The following is a 20951-nucleotide window of genomic DNA, read 5'->3' on the forward strand; positions in this document are numbered from 1 at the left end:
TATGTGTATATATACACGGAATTGTCACTGAAGTTGAAGCTTTTGCGTGATAAACTTAACAATAAAATAATTATGAAAAATGTTATCTGATCATACCACAAAACTCCTCATCACTTCCGGAAATACATTCAGCTTGACGATTGCACTTGACAGATCGGTCGAGGCACGCTCCAAGTAAACATCGATAGTCGTTGGATGTACAAAACTGTTTAACAGGCTCTGTGGATTTAGCATTGTCAAAATAAGTGCAAATTAAATATCTGTAGTAATAAAACCACAGGTTATTCACAGTTATTCAGACTTCACAAGGTACTCATAGCTCACAGGCCAATTTGACGTAACAGTAAACACTAAAACGTGTCTTAGGATGGGTAACTCGTCTTTACTTGGGACTTGTCCTAGGATCAATGTCACCAAAGTTTTATTCATTCAACACATCTTAACTTCCTTAGCAATGCTACTGAACTCACCTTAGGGTCGTCTTATATGACTTTGTGCATTGATTTGAACATGCATATCGTTTCAAAATGATTGTACCGTCTTCTCAATTAAAAATGACTTTTCGCCTAGTTTCTGTAGCTAATTTTAATTATATCTTGTGATGCGTGTAAACTTATATTATATAGAAGACAATTTTTCTTTCCAAGGGTCGGCTTCTTTGCACGCGTGCAGGAAAGTTAGTTTTTGTGCTTTTTTTTCAATGGCCATTTCTTTAGGTGGTAGAAACAAACATGATATAGCTAGCATATTGGCAATTTCGATGCATCTTGCTTATGATGCGATTAGTAAAATCGGTCTTAAGATGCATCTTAGCTAGGATTGATCTTAGAGCAGGGACTCGTCTTAAGTCCTAAGATGCATTATAAGATATGACAAGTTTCCAGAAAACAAAGATGAAGACGTATTCAATTTTAGGTTTAGTTTACGGTTTGAAGAAATCCCAAGTTATCAAATAGAATATGAAAACCCAGCTCATATTTGGAACCTGGGTCAAAGAGATGGATGGTTGGGAACATTCCATTCTGCCAACCAGACTGGAGTTTGTGCAGTTTCTCAAACAAACACATTCTGTGTAAATCTTGTGTAAAGCCTGAAGTCTTTCCACAAGAAATGTTAAGATACCTCAAAAACACTGATTGGAACAAAGAAAGGGGAAAGTGCATATCCCTTAGTACCACAACCTCAGCCTAACACCTTGCTGGCTACTCCCATATCTCTTATAAAGTCAGACTCTCCAGAGGAAACATTAGTGTGTTTAAGGTCTAGAAGTGATATTAAGCAAAACTCCCTGCACATTTCTGTCAGAAAAATATTTGAATGTACCAACCATTACTATGCAGTAAACCAATGCCACATTCTTTTCGGCAGAACAAAATACGGACATCAGTGGTGGTGTAGTCAAGTCCATCGCAAGTAGATGAAGTCATACACATTTCAAGCCACACAATGATCTGTGATAAAGGCATTCATGATTGTTCATATCCTATTGTTTGTGACTAGACTTGTGACCAGACTTGTGATTTACTTGTGATAAGACTTGTGACTGATTCGACTAAAACACTGGACATCCAGCCCCATGTAAAAGTGGCTGACACGAACCATCGAAATACTGTATAATCAAGGGTTAGATTTAAGAATTAAGAGTAGTTAAGACAAAGATAAATCTGTGGCTATTCATAATCTTACGGCTATCAGGTTCCCCTTGTTCAAACACAGGCTGGATCCAATCCAGATAAGAGCTGACTCTGGCATAGACATTGGGAGCATTGCTGGATGAGCAATAAGGAAATCCAAAATTAGTGACTCCGTGAAGCACCCATTGCTCGTCAGTCTTCATGACCAATGGTCCTCCACTGTCACCCTGCCAACAAAACAAGACATACCGGTAGGTCGTACACTCCTGTTTTCCATTGGTGCTGATGTACATTTAGTCTTGGCTCAAGACGCTAGTAATCGATAGTGGATTGTTCATATCTTAGACTTCGGAATCCTGTAGTAGCCGTTTAACTTTATAATTTATTTTCTCTCTAAGCTTTCCTAGGGAACCAATTAGTGATCGCGAAATGGTTTATCTCAGTCGCGCGTGCAATAATAAACGTTCCGCGCTGTAGCCTTTTTTGTAAAGTTTATAGTCTTCGTGCAATGGTTGTAAACATACGCGCTATGTGCGGTGATCAAGCATCGCTCAGAAGATATGAAACACAGTGATACCCCTGCGAGTGTAACTACAGGTATCAAACGGGAAGCCGCTGTTTTGTTCGAAGATATTAATATTTTATACACTAATTGTCTAATTTACATAAAACGACTATTTCCCCCATAGCTTCAAGATTATCTCAAGACGTAAGTGTGAGAAAGTAAAAAAAGACTTGTGCAACTTGTGCAAGAGCTCTTCAACAATGCAACAATGTGACGTCTCGGGCCAAGACTAATGTGCTTTTGGCATGTAATTGCAGCCATATTTGAGATATGTGCTTTTTGTTCTACAGGGAAACGCATGAGCAAACCTCTTGTGCATTCATTATCACTGAATGAAAATAACACACACAAAAACAGATTGGGTTGAAAGTTGGTTCATGTTTGTACCTAGACTGGGATGTGCTATAGATGGAAATTGAAGTGACGTCATGATGACGTCACCATGGGTCACGTGACGTCACGTTTAAAATTTATAGATTTAATCTTCAAAAATCAATATAAAATCAACCGTGAGAGACCTGAACTTGACGTTTGCGGAAATTGATAATCCAGGATCTTCATTTTATCTCGTGTGTGCTTGAGCATGTGACCCTTCCTTCCGGTCCAAACCGGAAGTGCCTTATAATTTGAAAGTGGAAAATTTAGTTAGTCCCATTGTTTTCCATCGGTTACACATCGGTGAATGGGTACAAGCCAGCTAGACTGGTTCCCTGGCCTTACAATTCCCCGTCGTCTATAAATTGCTCGGTTTCATCTAAAGTGGGGTCAGGGAACTAGGCTACAAGAACATGACTTGTTTCTTGGTTTTTCCAGCATCTACAAACACAATACTTTAAACAGTTCGAGTGAAGCAATATTTTCTATAAAATACAAAACCCCCAATCCATCCATTTCAGTAATGGCTGTTGTATTATTTCAGAGTGTAATATTGACCACTTTTATCAATTTGCAATGCAAGTTGCTCTCTCCATGTTCTTTAGTTATAGTTAGATGAAGTAGTTGAAGGGAACCCAGAAGCAAGATGAGAAAAATTATGCTTACATAGCAGGAGCCGTCACCACTAGCCAATGCCACACATAGCATTTCATCTCGGATGTCAAACATCGTTTCCCAGTTTAACTTGCATGCGCTCTGGTCCACTACTACTGTTTCCAGCTCCTGAAGATCTTCAGCAGGTGTACCTGGATGTAAGAGCCAACAGAGTAACATAAACAGTGTTTATGGACCATTAAAGGGTCTGTGTCACCATTCACAAGAACTTCAAGATGTGGGAGACACTGCGTGCACTCTCTGATTTGCAAGTGATGCAAAGTTACCTCACGACAGATTTTATCTGAAAAATCTTAGCATTTTATTCATCGATGCAAGGTTCAATGCAATGCAAGTGTATCTCTCCTTGATACTTATTGACCGTGTACTCGTGCACATTAGAGTAGTGAGAATGTTTTTATAACTGGCGGGGAGGGGGTGGGTGTTTGAAGCTGGAGATGCACACAATGCTGGGGTTTGAGAAACAACGTGAGACTGATGATCTAAGTCATGTCTGCAAACATGGCTACCCTTGGGAGGAAGGGGTGGGGCGGGGGGGGGGGGGGGGGGGGGGGGTGGGGGGGGGGGGGGGGGGGGGGGGGGGGGGGGTGGGGTGGCGAGAGGGGAGTCATTTTGTTTTAAAGGCCTCCCACCGTCACTTTACCATTGCTTATGTACAGAGTCTACAAAGGACTATGCCCAAAACGTCACTACTCATACTACAAGAGAAGTTTCTGTAATAGTTGAATAACTGAATGGCAACTTCAAATAGGTCTCTCTCAAATGAGGGCACTTCCTACAGATTGCCACGTGTATCGGCATTTTGGGAGTCAAATTTTCGTGATGCGCATCAACTGCACCGTATTTTGAAGAAATTTTGAACATGCGCGTGTGTTTACAACATTTTGCACACTGGCGCACCTGCACCTGATGGCGTTGAACACGCAGTTGTAATTTTCCTATGAAGATGGCGTCCTATAAGAGAGACTTATAACTTGATGTATTGCTGATACAGTGAGCACCTCATGCAACTTCATGTAAGTGCAAAACAAATAAAACTGATGCGAGTTTTGTCTCAGACCAACAAAGATAGTAAAAGTAGAATGCAGAGTCCTGACACCCCTGCTTCATCATATATTACGTCAATGATAATCAGTCGTTGCAAATTTGTAGAGGCATTTCCAACTTTGTTAGAAAATACTTTAAAAAAATTCCAACTTGCCATAGCTTTTAAACACAATCACTTAGGGAGCGTCTCATAAGTCGGGAACGTTCGCGGTCCAATGGAACGTTCCGTTGGAACGCCAGGCGTTCCAACGGGAACGTGCCGTGTTCCCAATGGAACGCGGGTGCGTTCCGCGGCTTGAAGGGAACGCACTGAGCTGCGGTCCAGCTAGAACGGGGAGGGAACACTGTGTTCCCGGCGGAACGCTGCACGGATGGGTATTCGCGCTCGGGTATACGTGAGTACGTCCGTGCAGCAGGACCTGGAGTCAGAGTTTATGCTCAAACGTAGATTTTTGTCTGACAAAAAGTATATCGTCAATAGTAAGCTCCGCTTTTATCTTTTTCTAGTTTTATTTCGTAAAAGTATAGCGTAGTACCATGACAAAACATACAGGCGCTCTTGGTCATTTTATCTGCGGGGCTGTTTTCGAGATGAAGGCTATATTGTTTTGAAATGATTTGTTTTTAATTCAAAATCCTTCACTCCTTCTACGCTATTTTGTCGGGTAATTTCAGTAAACCTATTACGTAGTGTCAAAGACAATTTTTGTTCTTGCATGCATTCTACAAACATGCGCCCTGTATCAATTGTAAACGTGAATTCACAATCACCGTAGCGATGTAAAAGTTCAGGGCGAAATTTCACTAAAGAACTTTACATCTGCCGTAACAATAGCCACTGCGTTTCGTAATCGATTATATTTAACAGAAATTCACTAGAAATATTTCGAAATCCCCTCGCCCCTACCCTATCTACGATTTCTTGGGGAGTTTTCCCTTAATTTAGTACGCATTATCAAAGTATTATTTAAAGAAAATATTGTTCTTGCGCAAGCATACTTTGATGTGAATACACACTCACCATAGCTTAGCGATTGCATGTGATGTGAGGTTCGGGGCTACCGACATTTCACCACAGAAACGATATTTACATCATTGGATTTACCAAGATTCCATCCGCATTAACGCTCACTCGTACCTTGTGTTGAACTATTTACCCAAACCATCACAGAAATTTCACAGTCACGTCCAAATATTATATATAAATCCTCAAAAACAGGCAAAACCTACCGTTCAGTGACGCACAGTTTGCAGGAGATCGCGACGCCATTTTTCCTGACGCAATATGGGCAAATATTTGAAACTGGGCCATCGTATACGCGATATGCTGGGAACGCTCCGCTGGAACGCGCAATAGAACGCGTGTGCCCGACCGTTCCGCTGGACCGTACTCGCAAAGGGATTTTGCCGTTCCAACGGAACGGTCCCGTGTTCCCAATGGAACGCCGGAGCGTTCCAGTTCGGGAACACGCCGTTCCAATAAGAACGTTCCGAGCGTTCCAACTTATGAGACGCTCCCTTAAGTAGAAGCAGTCTGTACAGCCACATTTTTCCAAAAACACATCTGATTAGGCTTACCGACCAGTGGGTCTGTGAGCCCCCATCCAGTTATCGTAACAGTTGCACCACTTGTAATATTAGTCCCTTCCTCAGGCAAGCACACCGTCCTCACATAGTCTGTGATATTGAAGGCTGACTCCAGCTTGAAGAGCGCGATATCGAAGGGCGGTTTATAGTTGAACCCGTAACTGACCTTGTAACCGGGATGTATATACAAGGCCATCGCCCTACGCTGTTGCATGTGAACAGATTCGTTTTTTAAATTGCTGACTCCCATTCTGAATTCAAATAACTCAGGATGTTCCGTTGCTGTAACTCTGAAAAATAAAAGAATTGGAAAGTGGATCATCCCACATTAGTTGCTGGTGCTTTGGGCATGAATTTTGTCGTGGGAAAATTGTCCATTAAAAAAAATGATTCTTGTGATTCGGTGTAAATGTAACCGGTGAAATATTTCAAACTTGTTGTGAAATACCTCAGTTGTGTCTGAATGATTTTCTTTCATTATTTTCTTGTAAAATCTGAACAACTTAAATGTTAATTCAGACAGTTTACCCTTCATTCCTATTGGTCAATATAGTTTGTCACGTGGCCACTTTTAAACGGTTGATAAAGACTGGCTGGCTGGTCTTAAACTCTTCGGCTGTCACATGAATTAAATCCGGTGCCAGTACCATTTTGTTTTGGTTGAATATTGACAATCCTCACGTAGGCATTTGCAATACCGGTGAGTTGGTATTTCATAGTCCTAAATTCACACTTCACCGGCACAGCTTCGTTCTGTGCCACATCACTCAGTTCACGCGACGTGCACGCCATCTACATACGAGTAGGCCATATCATAGCATAGCTAGAGGGGCGATTTGAAAAACACGAAGTAAAATTGTTAATAATCGTTGGAGATACAATTTGTTACTTAATTGTTTTGACTTTTGGACCGAAAAATTTAGATTTGTTACAAGACTGTTACAAGTCTGGATGCTGATAATGACCCGAGTCGAATATCAGCATCTAGACTCCAATCGGTCTTATAAAGTGTTTAAAACCGGCAAAGCACACATTTATTCCCTTAGGAATAGATAACGCGGATGCTAAAGTTTTGAATTACTTAAAAATAATAGTCCATGGTATGGTTTTATAAGTTATGGATCATTTTCAATTCCAATTGTAATGGATTTTTTTCCCACATGTGGTATTGTGTACATTTTTTTGTAATTTCATCCTAGAACATGTACAACCACTGTGCAAAAATAAGGCTTTCCCTCAGCCCTCGGGGGGATTATTATGCATTCGGTTGTCTTATACAGAAGTTACTTTGGTTATGATCGCTGTGTGGTTTGCCCAGAAATGTGTGAGACACAGTCCAACATCCCGTGGTTCAGTTTAGCTTGGAAAGACTCAGTTTTGTTTTAGCCACCGACCAGAGCACATATGTTATAAAGTCTGATTAAAGAGAAGATTAATTTTCACATTGCTGGCCGGCCTCACAGCTGCCATGCGGCCACTGATGAATGAAAAAAGAATATGCCAATTTCCATCTAAACTTGACAGCCTGCACTGTTACATAAAAGTATGGACAACTCTGGGCAGGTGTGTATCCACTAAAGAAATGGAAACCCGGGAACATTCCCTTCTGGCAACATTTTGCAATGTATTTACCCCCTCCCTTGCCCCCCCCCCCCCCCCCCCCCCACACACACACCCACATACTTCTGCTTCCGATTACATGCCTTCCAAAATAGGGTCGGTAGGTCAGAAAAAGAGGCTGGCTGGCACTTAGGCTGGCCGTACATCGCACACATATCGCACACTGATACTGCACAGGGTGCAGTATACAACACTGCAGACTACAACACTGCTTTTTTGCAACAGCTCTCACTGGTGTACACGTTTTCTAATCGAGGTTGTCCTCGATTTGGTTCCTGTCCTCAATTCATCGATGATGTTGCATGTGTGTGTCCTCGATTTACACCATAGACACACACAACCATTCTCTATTCTGTGTCCTCAGTGTAAACCATACATGCCATAAACAGGCATTTTTGACAAGTTTTTATTTCATGTGTACTACGTTCAAATTCATATAACATACACAGCATGCAGCAAGCCAGAGATTTTTTTCCCACATGACATCCCCATGGGGTGCACGCCATGACATTTTGGACTTTACTTCTCTTAAAAAATGAGAAAAAGGAAAATTAGAAGGAAAGAAGTCAGGTGTGTTTACAAACACAAATGCCCCGCAACGGTGACAGTTCCCATGACATAACACCACTCTTTTAACATCAACTTACATGTACCTTGGTCACATGGAACATTCATTGACAGCATTAGTGTCTTCTGTAGGTTTTATATGAATTAATCCCTAATCCCTATATTCTCAGAATAAATACATGATTTCTATTGTTTTAGCCACTGTGAACTTGACCCTTGACCTTTTGGCCCCAAATTCAATAGGCTTCTTAGGATTATCAAGAACAATCCACAAACCAAATTTGAAGTTCATATGTTAAGTATTTCTCAAGTTATCGCGCTGACAAGATTTCTATTGTTTTAGCCACTGTGAACTTGACCCTTGACCCTTTGGCCCCAAATGCAATAGGCTTCTTAGGATTGCCAAGAACAATCCACAAACCAAATTTGAAGTTCACATGTAAAGTATTTCTCAAGTTATCGCGCTGACAAGATTTCTATTGTTTTAGCCACTGTGAACTTGACCTTAGGCCTTTTGGCCCCAAATGCAAAAGGCTTCTTAGGATTGCCAAAAACAATCCACAAACCAAATTTGAAGTTCACATGTAAAGTATTTCTCAAGTTATCGCGCTGACAAGATTTCTATTGTTTTAGCCACTGTGAACTTGACCTTTGGCCTTTTGGCCCCAAATGGAAAAGGCTTCTTAGGATTACCAAGAACAATCCACAAACCAAATTTGAAGTTCATATGTTAAGTATTTCTCAAGTTATCGCGCTGACAAGATTTGTCCGGACACACACACACACCCACCCACCCACACACCCACCCACACACCCACCCACGGAAGGACAAGGCGGAAACAGTATGCCCCTTCGGCTTCGCCGCGGGGCATAAAAAAGTATTTTCGAACATACTGAAATTCAGACTTTGGTTCCCTTTAAAAATAATTCTCCAATGCCTCAGATTAGAAAAGAAAACAAATTCGGGTACAACTGGTGATTCAAACCTATATCAAGAGGATCCCTTAAGGTACAAAATCACGATCCTATCCAACTGAGCTGTCGAACTGCATGTTATGCAGATGTTGTTTGGGAAACTGGCAAAACTTACACACAGTGTGCTGCAGTCAGGATCCATTCAGGATCAATCAGAGATGCTCCGCATATAAATTGTCCGCCGCCAAGCAGCATGGCAGCCTGCCAGGGCCATTCCCCTTCCTGGGCGTTCTTCCCTCCGATGATGCGAGTCTCTGGTACAAGGTTGGCAGTCTGTTTGCCACAGGTTGTGTTGTCTGTGAAATGAAATACAAATGATCATCATCTACCCAGGTTTAGGGATATATCTATAGGCCAATCTGGGCATGTTATCACTTCTGGGCTCCCTTCAATGGCATAAGTATTATTGCTCAGATAAGCCATCATCAGGGGCAGTTGCTTTGTTGTCAATAGCGTACGTGCACAATGGTTTCTCCAATCTCCATTGAAGGGGGCCTCGTGAATTTACAGTGAGCACGTGCCCGCATTAAGGGGCCAAGGAACTGGACTACCTCCCTATCCTAGGCCCAGCCCACTGGCACAACCTGTGACAAAAAGAAAGTGAGGAAAATTTGCCTTTTGGGGGCGCAAGCAATTAAAGCAAGCCGAACCTCCATCATAATAATTTAATATTAGGCTAATATGGCCAGCTGCGCTGCAGCCAGAGTTGTAACGAGTCACTGATTTGTGTGACTTAAGTCGAGTCACACTTTTAAAGAAGTGATTTGAGTCAAGTTGAGTCATATAGGTCAAGAAGGTTGGGTCGAATCGAGTCAAATCAGTGTGTAGTTGAGACGAGTTGAGTCGAGTCGAGTCAATTCCAGTCACAGATATTGGAACACTATATGACCATGGAGTAATTAAGGAACAGGAGTCAGAACTACCCTACTTCAAAGTTATTATGATCGTCACCACCTTGAAAGCAACAATAGAAAGCACCAGGCGGCCAGCTTATTCAGTTGCTCACTACCCTATTGGGATCCGCGCTCACTTAAGCTTGAAGAAAGAGTTTGCATTGATTTTTGGATAGCACTATGGTAACACGTAGGCGCACTCGTCATACATCGCCAAAAATGATTGATTTTGAAAGTGTTTGTTCGGAGTTGGCTAACACTGGCCCACAATGTGGTCAATATCACTGAAACAATCATTTCATGACAAACAAAATATGCTCTATCCTTTCCGTTGGAAGCGTTAGGAAATTTCCCTAAATGTCATGTTTCATAAATGATGTATTACCAATAAAAAAAAAGTCGAAAATCCATGATAACTTATCGGAAAACAATTTAATTCATCTTCAAATGACAGGAACAGACAGCGCTTTCAAGGACCAACAACTGCACATCGATAACTTGATTTCATAACTCCCTTCCAACAACTGCACAGTTGTTAAAACCAAAATAGAGCAACAACGTCACATGACTATAGAAAGGTTGTTGGTTTACAAAAAGGCGGTGATGATCATCGTGTTCAATGGCCGCTTGCAGTCACGCAATGAATGGTACGGGCTTGCGGTCACAGTGCTGTAGCTATGGACATTCCCGAGGATTGGAACCCTAACCCTGCTAAATGCCACAGAATGCACCAGTAGTAAAAAGTTGTTGCAAGTTGTTGCAATTTAGCACAGTCCTGATCTGCATGCATTCCATGCCTGCATTCTGTTGCATTTGGCAGGGTATAGGTAACTTGGTACCAAGGCTGGCAATGCATTCTGTTGCATTTGGCAGGGTGCCTAGAGAATACCCCGTGGGGGTTAGGGTTTGGTCAAAAATGTAAATCGCCCAAGAGTTCTTATACTCCTTCTGTTCCTTGCTCCATGATATAGCAATACAGGGAAGGGGTGGGGGAAACAATTGATAGGCGCATAATCAATTGCAAAGAAAATGCAGAATAACTAATTATGAAAAGTTAGGCGGTTTTGAAGAAAAAAAAGAAGTTTTCTCCAATGCTGGTCGGCCGACCAGCGTTGGAAAAATTACCATCTTTAAAAAAAATTTCAGCACACCAGGAGCCACTACGATTTTACAGGATGCTTTAGACTGTCGTTCCCTAGGAACAATCCAGTAAGGTATTTCGTGATAATTTCGTTTTGTGATGTTTGCAAATGTTGTATCTTCCCTTTAAAAGGAGGGCATATAAAATCTAGCTGGCGTTCGACAGAAAACACTAGTTTACCAGCGGGATGCTGCAGTAGCGCCTGGTCGGTTCGCTGACCAATACCAATGCACGATCTTCTACTCGATCCATTGCAAAAAGCACCCAGCTCTTTCGGTACATGACGTAGGAAATTCGTCAGTACTACTGGCGAATCTCCCATAGACATGCTAGAGTCGAGTACAGATGGTTCCTTCCTGGGTATTCCAAGCTACGTAACACGTTAGACAAGCTACCGGTAGGCATGCTATAAATACCGCGTACTAGTTACACGACCAGACCACGTGGTGAGCGCCGCCTGGAATCTTTGCTAATGCTAGTTACTTTTTTTTATTTTTATACCATATGGAGCTCCAGCTAGCCAAACTTTCGGGTTCTTGACGGCAAAAGTATACCTATGACGGGGAAAACCAAGTGGGATGACCGTGGGCCCCCTCACTATGTCCACTGGCAGGTCAAAGGAGACAAGATGCAAGAGAATTCTGAACTACATGTAGTACAAAACCAAAGATTTTCCCGCTAAACGATCTTTCGTTTCATCACTCTCGCGTCGCGTTAAACGCGAACGCTATATTGGGCTGGGCGCCCTCATTTGGCTGTGTTCGCGGTGTGGGGGGGGTGGGGGGGGGGGAGATGGCCCCCTGCAAAAATTCCTGGATCCGCCCAATGGGCAGGCGTCAAATGGCAAAACTTTAAACGGTTCTTAAAATAGTTGCTGAACGTTTGCAAACTCATAGGCAAAGTTACATCTTACGTAAATGGGCAGGACATGATCTTTGTTTTTACATTTTCTATTTGAAGTATAGTGCGTTTACCACGAGTTGGAAAGATCATGGAGGAAAGATCATTTCAACAATTGCGAACCGCGTTCGCACAGTGATACCGTAAAACCGAACCGGGGTTAGAGCGCTCGTCGTAATCCAAGTCACAATCATGTCACATGTTTCTTTTCATACTCTTGGGACGTTTGCGAGCTAATACGCCCGCTGATACGCCCGCGTTCAAGTCGCCGACTGGGGTAAGCTGCGGGCCCCGCCGAGGTGGAATTCTCACTGACACGAGCAGTGGGCCAATTAAGTGTCCTAAATCCACCGCCTCGGCGAACTTGGTGATAAGGAAGGACCCGATATTGTCACATGATTTGCATCTCATACGGCGCAAGTCTCAATTTGTTCAAAACTCGATGGCTTTATTTATGAATCCAAAAGGAATTCGTCGCTGACCTGATGCAAACAACCTGGTTGGTTTCCCCCCCCCCCCCATTTTCTCCGTGAATGTAAATTCTGGGTTTGTTATGTGACCCAAACCTGTGTCATGGCGGCTTCCAAACAATATAATGATTAGTTAATTTTGAAAATCGCCGTGCGAATACCTTTAATATGTCACAAAAATTCACCTTTAATATTACACCAAAAAAAATACCTTTAATATTACACAAAAATTCACTGCTTGTTAGCTTTGTATGCCTATATAATTATTACTCCCTCTGTTAAATTGGATTTTTAAAACATCATTATTAAAAGTATTGTACACAATTTTACAGGCGTTGAATTTCATTATAGTTCAAAATATAAACAAAAATGACTATTTGTTGCCACATGCAAATTAGTTGTTACAAATTAACCAAAAGGTATTTAACATCGAACAAAAACTATTTGGTTTCATCTTTGGTTTGATCGATGCTACATCAAACAAAATATACCCAATGACGGAATTCATGATTATTACATCAACCGAACATAACCAAACAACGGTTATAGCAACTGCTTTGCCGAAACGACTCCAAAACGACAAAGTGCTAGTGACGTATTCTTCCAAATTTCACGTCGTAATGGTCGTATCAAAGTCGGCTAAAAAGTTTGGCCGACCATGTGCGACCACTGCCGATCTCGTACTCGACTATTGCGATATCGTTACGACTTAGTTACGACTTTGTTACGACACAACCGTTTGAGTACAGACAGAACAGTCTCTGATCCGTTTTGGATTATTTGCCGACCATCACGATGTTTCAACAGTTGAAAGTAATCGTGGCTCCACTGCCGACCATGTACTTACGACCTGAAGGATGCCGAAACGGCGCTCGATCAAGAAGTCGTTCCGATAATGTTCAGATGTCGTTCCGAGTCGTACGATGTCGTCGAGCCTTGCGTACGTCTCAGCACTGTCTTATCGTGATCGGGAGGCTACATCGTGACAGTGTGACAGGGGCTTTTAGGCCCCTGTCGCACTGTCATGATGTGACAGGGGCTTTAGGCCCCTGTCACACTGTCACGATGTAGCCTCCCAATCACGATAAGACATTGCTGAGATGCAAGAAGACTCGACGACATCGTACGACTCGGAACGACATCTGAACTGTATCGGAACGACTTCTTGAGCGTCATTTCGGCATACAGGTCGTGCATGGTCAGCAGTGGTTTTAACAGTTGAAACATATCGTGATGGTCGGAAAAAAATCCAAAACGGATCTGATCGCAATAGTCGAGTACAAGATCGGCAGTGGTCGTACATGGTCGGCCATATTTTCTTTAGCCGACTTTGATACAACCATTACAACGTGAAATTCCGAAGATGACGTCACGCTGTCGTTTCGGAGTCGTTTCGGCATCGGTTGTCTTTTGTGTCGGTACTCAATCGATTGCGTCGGTACTCTGTCGGTTACGTTTTAACGAGATCGGGACTCAGTCGTAAAAAAAAAATTCAGTTGAACGGAATCAAGTCGTAGCGAGGTCGTAATATTCTGTTCGAGGTCGTTTCGGAGTCGTAGCAGTATTCGGGACGACAGCGCAACACATTCTGAACATTGTCTGCAGATTGGAGCTCGGAAGACGAAGTTTAACTTTGGTGCCACACTTCCTACGTATTTGGTACGATTTCCAAGAAATGTTTAAATCTCATGTCTTGGCGGGGTTTTGGTCTTTGGTCTTGGATGTGTGACTTGCGTCTTTATACGTGACTTATTGCAGTAGTTTGCCGGCCACTGCGTCTTAATTGACCGTCTCCAGATTCTGACCATGCATGAAGGGGTGCCTTCTATAAGCCGATGTTGTATGGCAAAACATGACATGCAGCTATTGACCAGTCAACAGCTTTGGCCAAATTTCTGCTCGAAATGACGTCACAACTTCTAAAGGCAGCTCCTCAGACCAGGAAGACATACACATAATTCGGGACAAATTCGCTTGTTAAATCACCAGTTTGCGCGTCCTTTTCCCATCAGGTGCGCTTTTGGCAACGTGCATCTCACAAAAATGTTCAGATATATAATGTGGGCCTGGTGAACTATAAATATGATTTCAATTGAACATTTTTTCTGAGCCGCATTTGTCCCTTTTCTAATCGGGACCATTAAAAAATGGTGTGGGTACGGAATACGTATGCGGCTCGAAAACAAAAATTACGGGTTAAATCACACAACGCAAATTATTGTCGATTAAACAACTTTTTGCGGATCGGACCGCATACGTCTCCCTTACTCGCATGTTTTCGAATCATGCATGGTCGCTTATAATTCGCTCACCTTGTGCAGAAGTCGATTGCAAGGTTAATAACAGGATGATAGCTAAGAGCAGAGACACTCGGGTCTCTGATGAAACAGAGGCCACGGCCATTTTGTGTCAAGTTCAGCTCCAACACGGTCGAGTGCAGTCGTGGAAATAATCACCTCGCTCCAATCGAGCTGGTATTTATTTCATCTTGGTTGCGCGTCAGAAACTGAATACGGTGCCGCCTTGTACCAGCCTGACTCAATGGTCAGAGTCTAGTCTGATTGAATGCATTGACATTGATCTTGAACTATCTCTCTTAGTTGTCGTTGGGCGTGATTCTCCAATCTTTTGAAGCTCTGTTTAAACAGTCTCTACAAATCCTGACATTATTGTGGACTTTTGATTAATCATTAATTAACGATATAGGCCTATGGAATGACGGTTTTTATAATACAGTGATTGACGTGATGACGTCCCATTGCCAATGCAACTTGTATGGAGTTACTCGTAAAATCAGCAAGCGGGGGGAAATGGGTCACACGCAACATGATCATTTTATGTTATCATCATTATTATTGTATCATCATTATACGTTTCATTAGTTGGAATAAAATAATATTTTGGGGTGATGTTGATGTTCGCTGGGTAACGTGTGATGAAATGTTTGTTTCGTCGAGGAGGTGCACATTTTAAACTTGAGTTTTGATCTTCAACGACGCCGAGCATTATAAACCAAAAATAATCACAAGCCTGCATGAGTGGGACTCGAACCCACGATCTCATGCTTGTACCATAGTACAGGCTATGACCCACTCTCCTGCGATTTCTGAGGACGTATTGTAGACCAGAAAAGCTATACTTTTTTGTGGAGAGATCTTAGAGTATCAGTGTAACAGATATGAAGACAGATTCTCATTTGGAAAACAGTAACGGTTCTATACGATAGGGGAATAAGGGGGTTTAAACGTTGGCTGAAAAAAAAAGGAATATCATGCAGAAAAACACAACATGTGGATGCTAAAGCCCCCTCTTGGAAGCTAACCCCCCTCCAAAACTGGATCCGCCCAATAGACAAAAGCAAAATGACATTCGGCAACCATGTAAACATTTTGTGAATGTATATGCAATATTCTAACGACCGAATGAGACCCCCGTCCCTCTTTCACTGTTTAGTAAATATAAAATTAGTCACAACTTCGTTTATACTTCAGCTCTTCCGGGTTTTTTCATTGACAGCTGTGGGATGTGTTCACATAACGGCAGGCTAGTTGAGCCTAGACTTGTCCTCTTCAAATTGACTTAACCCGCGGGCCGGCGCGCCCAAAACATTCCCGCGGCGAAACCTGCATTGCTGTATATAATTATGATTTTTGCTCCATTTTTACCGTAAATGACGCAATTTCCCTTCTCTTACTGAGCCTTTATATTATGTGATTTCAGTTGATGCTTATACGGCGACGGCAATTTTATGAATGCCGATGTACCGTAACGAAATGTCAAATAAAGTCGAACGCATTATGCATGACCATGTCGTTGTACCCCTTGGCGTGGGTGATTTTGTTTAAGGACACGAGACAATTACAAACTTGGTTCAATAAAAAAAAACAAATATTCTGAATCTTTGCAAATACCAAATTTCGATAAAATATATTTGCCTTTGAACGGCCTACATTTACAGAAAAGTGGCCACAGAAATCCCCCTCCCCACCACCACCAGCCCCAGGCCGTTGAAGAGGTCACGGCGATTTAGGTTGAAATTGATTGATGTCGGGATAAACGGCACCCCATTTCAAAGTCCATAAAATAATGTCAAGTATAACCACTACCAATAGACGAAAAGCAAACAATTAGGACGTATTTCCGTGCAACTACCAATAGTTTCTCCGTCAAACCGGTGTAGTGGACATTATCTTGCATTATGTGCATTTCAGCCTCTAGAGGACACATTGACGTCACCATTATTGTAAATTTCAATTAAAACTCAACTAGTAGGAAACTACAGTCGGTCTCATGATGAGTCAGTCTAAAGCAGCATTCAAAATGCTCAAACAAAATGTTTTGTGCCGACGGGTGAGCATCCACATTTTTATTGGCGAAGAACTCTCTAAAGTAAAGCTGTTCTATACCCAAACGCGCATACTGATCATATTTCGAGGTCCACATTATGGTTCTGTGCACAAAAACAAATACTTATAGCCACAGCAGTTTTACTTAGTGTACAGGGCGACCCAAAAAAAACCGCAACCCTGAAACATTTGGGGGGTTTTCTACTCGTGATCGGTGAATTTTTATATCACATTGAAGCTGAGAGCTTTTCTTTTACTGAAAAAAACCTTGAAATTTAAAACAACACCTTGGGTTGCTGAGAAAATGCCAATTATGTAAAAGAAGTGCTTTTTCATCCTTTCCAAAGGTGCTTCAAACAGGAAAACATGTTACTGCATGTAAGTGTGTGCTGCAATTGTCTTTTGTGTAATTTCTTTAATATTTTGACATAATGATGCTGAAAAGGTTTAAAATAGATCTAAAAGGCATTAGATGCCTGTACTGTTTAGGTGGAAAATAAAAGGTATTTCTATCAAATTAATTTGCTCTTGTCATATTAGGCGCCGTGTTGTTTGTAAGAAGGACACAATGCGCCACATGCGCGCATTTCATGCACAAATAGGTATAGCGTAACGTACCCTTAATATAACGGTGGTAATGCCATTGGAATGGACTAAAAACGAGTTGCTGGGAAAATGCTCATTCATTTCATTCATTCATATTTATTTCCACTTAATCATTTTGAAGGGAAAGGTTTAAACAATAATTTAGATAACAGGATAAGATTAAGCGGTGGGCTTCTCCAAAAAGCAAGCTTGTCAAGTGGAGAAGTCCATTATGTGTAGAAAAAAATATATATTAAATACATTTGTACCTTTAACTTAACTACACAATGAAGTTTAAGTTACACAAACACACACATACAAGGGACCAACACAAACAGGACAAGACTAAACAAATCAAGTACAGTCAGAACCTACATGGGAAATTATTAGAAGAATATGTTCACAGCAAATAATAAGTAAAACTAAAATTAAGCATTAAGCATTATTGTAACTTTCCATAAGCAGAGACTTTAGCTTCTTCTTAAATAAAGGCCTACTGTTGACAATTCTAAGAGTTTGATTTAATGAGTTCCAGAATTTGGGGCCCTGATAATGAATGAACTTTTTAGCTTTAGCAGTACGTATGTGTGGGATATGGAAATCCCTAGACTGTCTGGTATGATGACGATGAATAACGGTATTAGTCTTAAACATTCGTTCAAAAGAATTAGGTAAATCGTGGGCAACGAGCTGATGCATAAACTTTCCAAGCTGGAGAAAATAAATGTCAGTGACTTTAAGGGTATTGTGATTAAAGAATAAAGGATCAGAATGAGCCCTGAAGTCTACACGGTCTATAATTCGCAAGGCTTTTTTCTGTAGAACAAGAATTCTGTTTAAAAGACAACTACTTGTGTTGCCCCAAGCAAGAATACCATAGGAGATATACGGCAAAATCAAAGCGTTGTAGATGCTATATAGAATTTGGGACGGGAAAAAATATTTCAATTTGCTAATAATACCTACATTTCTGGAAATTAATTTACAAATATGATTTACATGATAATTCCAAGACAATTTGTCATCAATAAATAGACCAAGAAATTTAATACAATTTGTTTGATTGATTGTTAAATTATCAAATAATATGTCAGTAGGAATCGAATCAACTGTGTTACTAAATAACATAAAACAAGTCTTATCAATGTTGAGAGATAATTTGTTGGCTTTGATCCATTTAGAAACAGAAATGAGCTCTAAATTAACCGTATTAACAAGTGTGGTCAGATTACTATGAGTATAAAATAAGTTGGAATCATCTGCGAATAAAATAAATGACAGGATCCTAGAGGATTTATCAAAATCATTTATATAAATAGAAAAAAGCAAAGGTCCTAATAGAGATCCTTGTGGAACTCCACATAGCAGATCTTTAGTAGAAGACTGATTGTCATTAAAATAAACAAATTGTTTACGGTTAGTGAGATAATTCCTGAACCACTCCAAGGCAATTCCTCTAATTCCATAAAAAGAAAGTTTAGCCAAAAGGATGTCGTGATTGATTGTGTCGAATGCCTTGGAGAGGTCCAGAAAGATTCCCAAAGTATGTGAAGACTGTTCCTGACCAGCGATAATTGCATCTAACAATTGTAAGATGGCATGAGTGGTTGAGTGGTTCTCCCTAAACCCATATTGAGAATCAGATAAAACATTGTGTTTCAACAAAAACTGAGATGTACGAATATAAATTATACGTTCAAGGATTTTTGAAAAGGAAGTTAGAATAGAAATGGGTCTATAATTATTAACTAAACTAGAATCACCTTTCTTGAAAACGGGAATAACTTTGGCAATTTTCATGGAATCAGGAACTATACCAGAACTTAATGATTGGTTCATAATAAAAACCAAGGGCTTAGAAATGGCAGGAAAAATAGCTTTAATAACAGTACTATTAATCGAATCATGGCCAGAGCTTTTCTTGTTAGTTAAATTACAAACAATAGTGTACAATTCATGTTCAGTTACTGGTTCAAAAAAAATGGAATAGGGATTGGAATTATAAAGATAATCATTGTAATTCGAATCACAGTCAGGGATTTGATTTGCAAGTTTAGGACCAATGTTTACAAAATAATCGTTATAATGCTCTGCAATTAAAAGGGGATCATTTATACACTGGTTGTTGACATTAATACTAGGTGCTTTTGATACTGGATTATTTTTCAACACAGTATTAATGATGTGCCAAGTATTTTTAATGTTGTTCTTCTCTTTTTCAAACTGCTGATTAAAATAATTTTGTTTTGCAGAACGCAATATAGTAGTGAGTGAATTCCTGTAGCGGATGTATTTTTGACGATTAAGCTGATTGGGAGAACGAAGATACTTATGATAAAGTCTATGTTTATAATTTATAGACTTCAGTAGGGCAGATGTAATCCATTTAGACCGAGGCTGGGATTTTCTATTGGAAGAATTAGACCTTTGGAGGGGGATATTTTTATTGTACAAATTATTAAAAATGTTCATAAAATTATTAAAGGAAACATTAGGATTATCAGCATTGAGAACCACAGACCAGTCACAAGAATCCAGATCAGATTTAAGGCTAGAAAGATTAGCATCGGAACATTTTCGAAAATAACCCGACGAATGGGGATGAGAATTTAACTTAAAAGGAAATAATGTGAAAATCGGAAAATGATCAGAGATATCAGAAACTAAAATGCCTGAATTTGGAGGAGGAAGAATATTACAAAAAATGTTATCAATGAGAGTGGCTGAAGTCGATGTAACTCTGGTGGGTTTATTTATGAGAGGAAGAAATGAATGGGCACACATAGAATCCATGAATTCCTGGGTCTGGCTGTGGTCATCAACATTAAGCAAATTAATATTGAAGTCTCCGGATATAAGACACTTCTTGTTCTCAGAGACGATACGCTCTTGAACATCCTGTAAGGTCAAAATAAAATCATTAAAAGAAGATGATGGTGGCCTGTAAATTACCCCTGCAATAATGTTCTTGTTACAATTCTCAACTTCAATAAAAATTGATTCAAATGAGTCAGAGGAATGAGATAAATCGAGTCTAACTGTATAACGAAGGTCAGAGGAAATATACAAAGCAACTCCACCCCCCACTCTGGCCACTCTGTTGTTAGTCTCAAGCTGGTATCCGGGAATGGAATAAATATTAAACGGCATGTCGGAGTTTTTGAGCCACGTTTCCGAGAGACCCACAACAGAGAAGTCATAATGAAGACATTTTAAATAATTTTGCATAAATGATCATAGTTTTTAGGGAGGCTTCTAATATTCATATGTAGGAAAGAAAAGTTTGAGAGATTATTGAGATTAAAAACAGTATTGAAGTTAGATTCATTAAAGTAATCACAGGAAAGTTGATTATGGTTAGGATCGTTAGGGTCAATCACAGGATTAAGCCCTTCGAACTCGAAACTAGAATCACAAGCTGAAGATCGTTTAGATGTTTGAATTCGAACAGAATTGCTATCGAAAATAACATTTGATAAAACTCACAATTGATAGACGGCAAGTATGAGTTACATCAACAAAACAGGAATGCGTAAACTTCCGATGCATCCAGTTGTATAAGAAAAACCTA

General features: G+C 40.6%; 1 protein-coding gene across 1 annotated transcript in view; it reads right to left on the reverse strand.

Moving 5' to 3' along the window:
- LOC119735581 overlaps positions 1–11811 on the reverse strand; it is a 40406-nt gene extending 28595 nt beyond the window's left edge. The window contains 6 exon segments of the mRNA XM_038209345.1: positions 97–219; positions 1687–1861; positions 3241–3380; positions 5875–6173; positions 9161–9341; positions 11260–11811. Of these exon segments, the coding sequence (XP_038065273.1) occupies positions 97–219; positions 1687–1861; positions 3241–3380; positions 5875–6173; positions 9161–9341; positions 11260–11407 (1066 nt within the window). The 5' untranslated portion in view covers positions 11408–11811.
- Positions 11812–20951: the final 9140 nt, after the last annotated feature.

Source organism: Patiria miniata, unplaced genomic scaffold (genome assembly GCF_015706575.1).
Source record: "Patiria miniata isolate m_02_andy unplaced genomic scaffold, ASM1570657v1 HiC_scaffold_10, whole genome shotgun sequence".
Taxonomy (NCBI): domain Eukaryota; kingdom Metazoa; phylum Echinodermata; class Asteroidea; order Valvatida; family Asterinidae; genus Patiria; species Patiria miniata.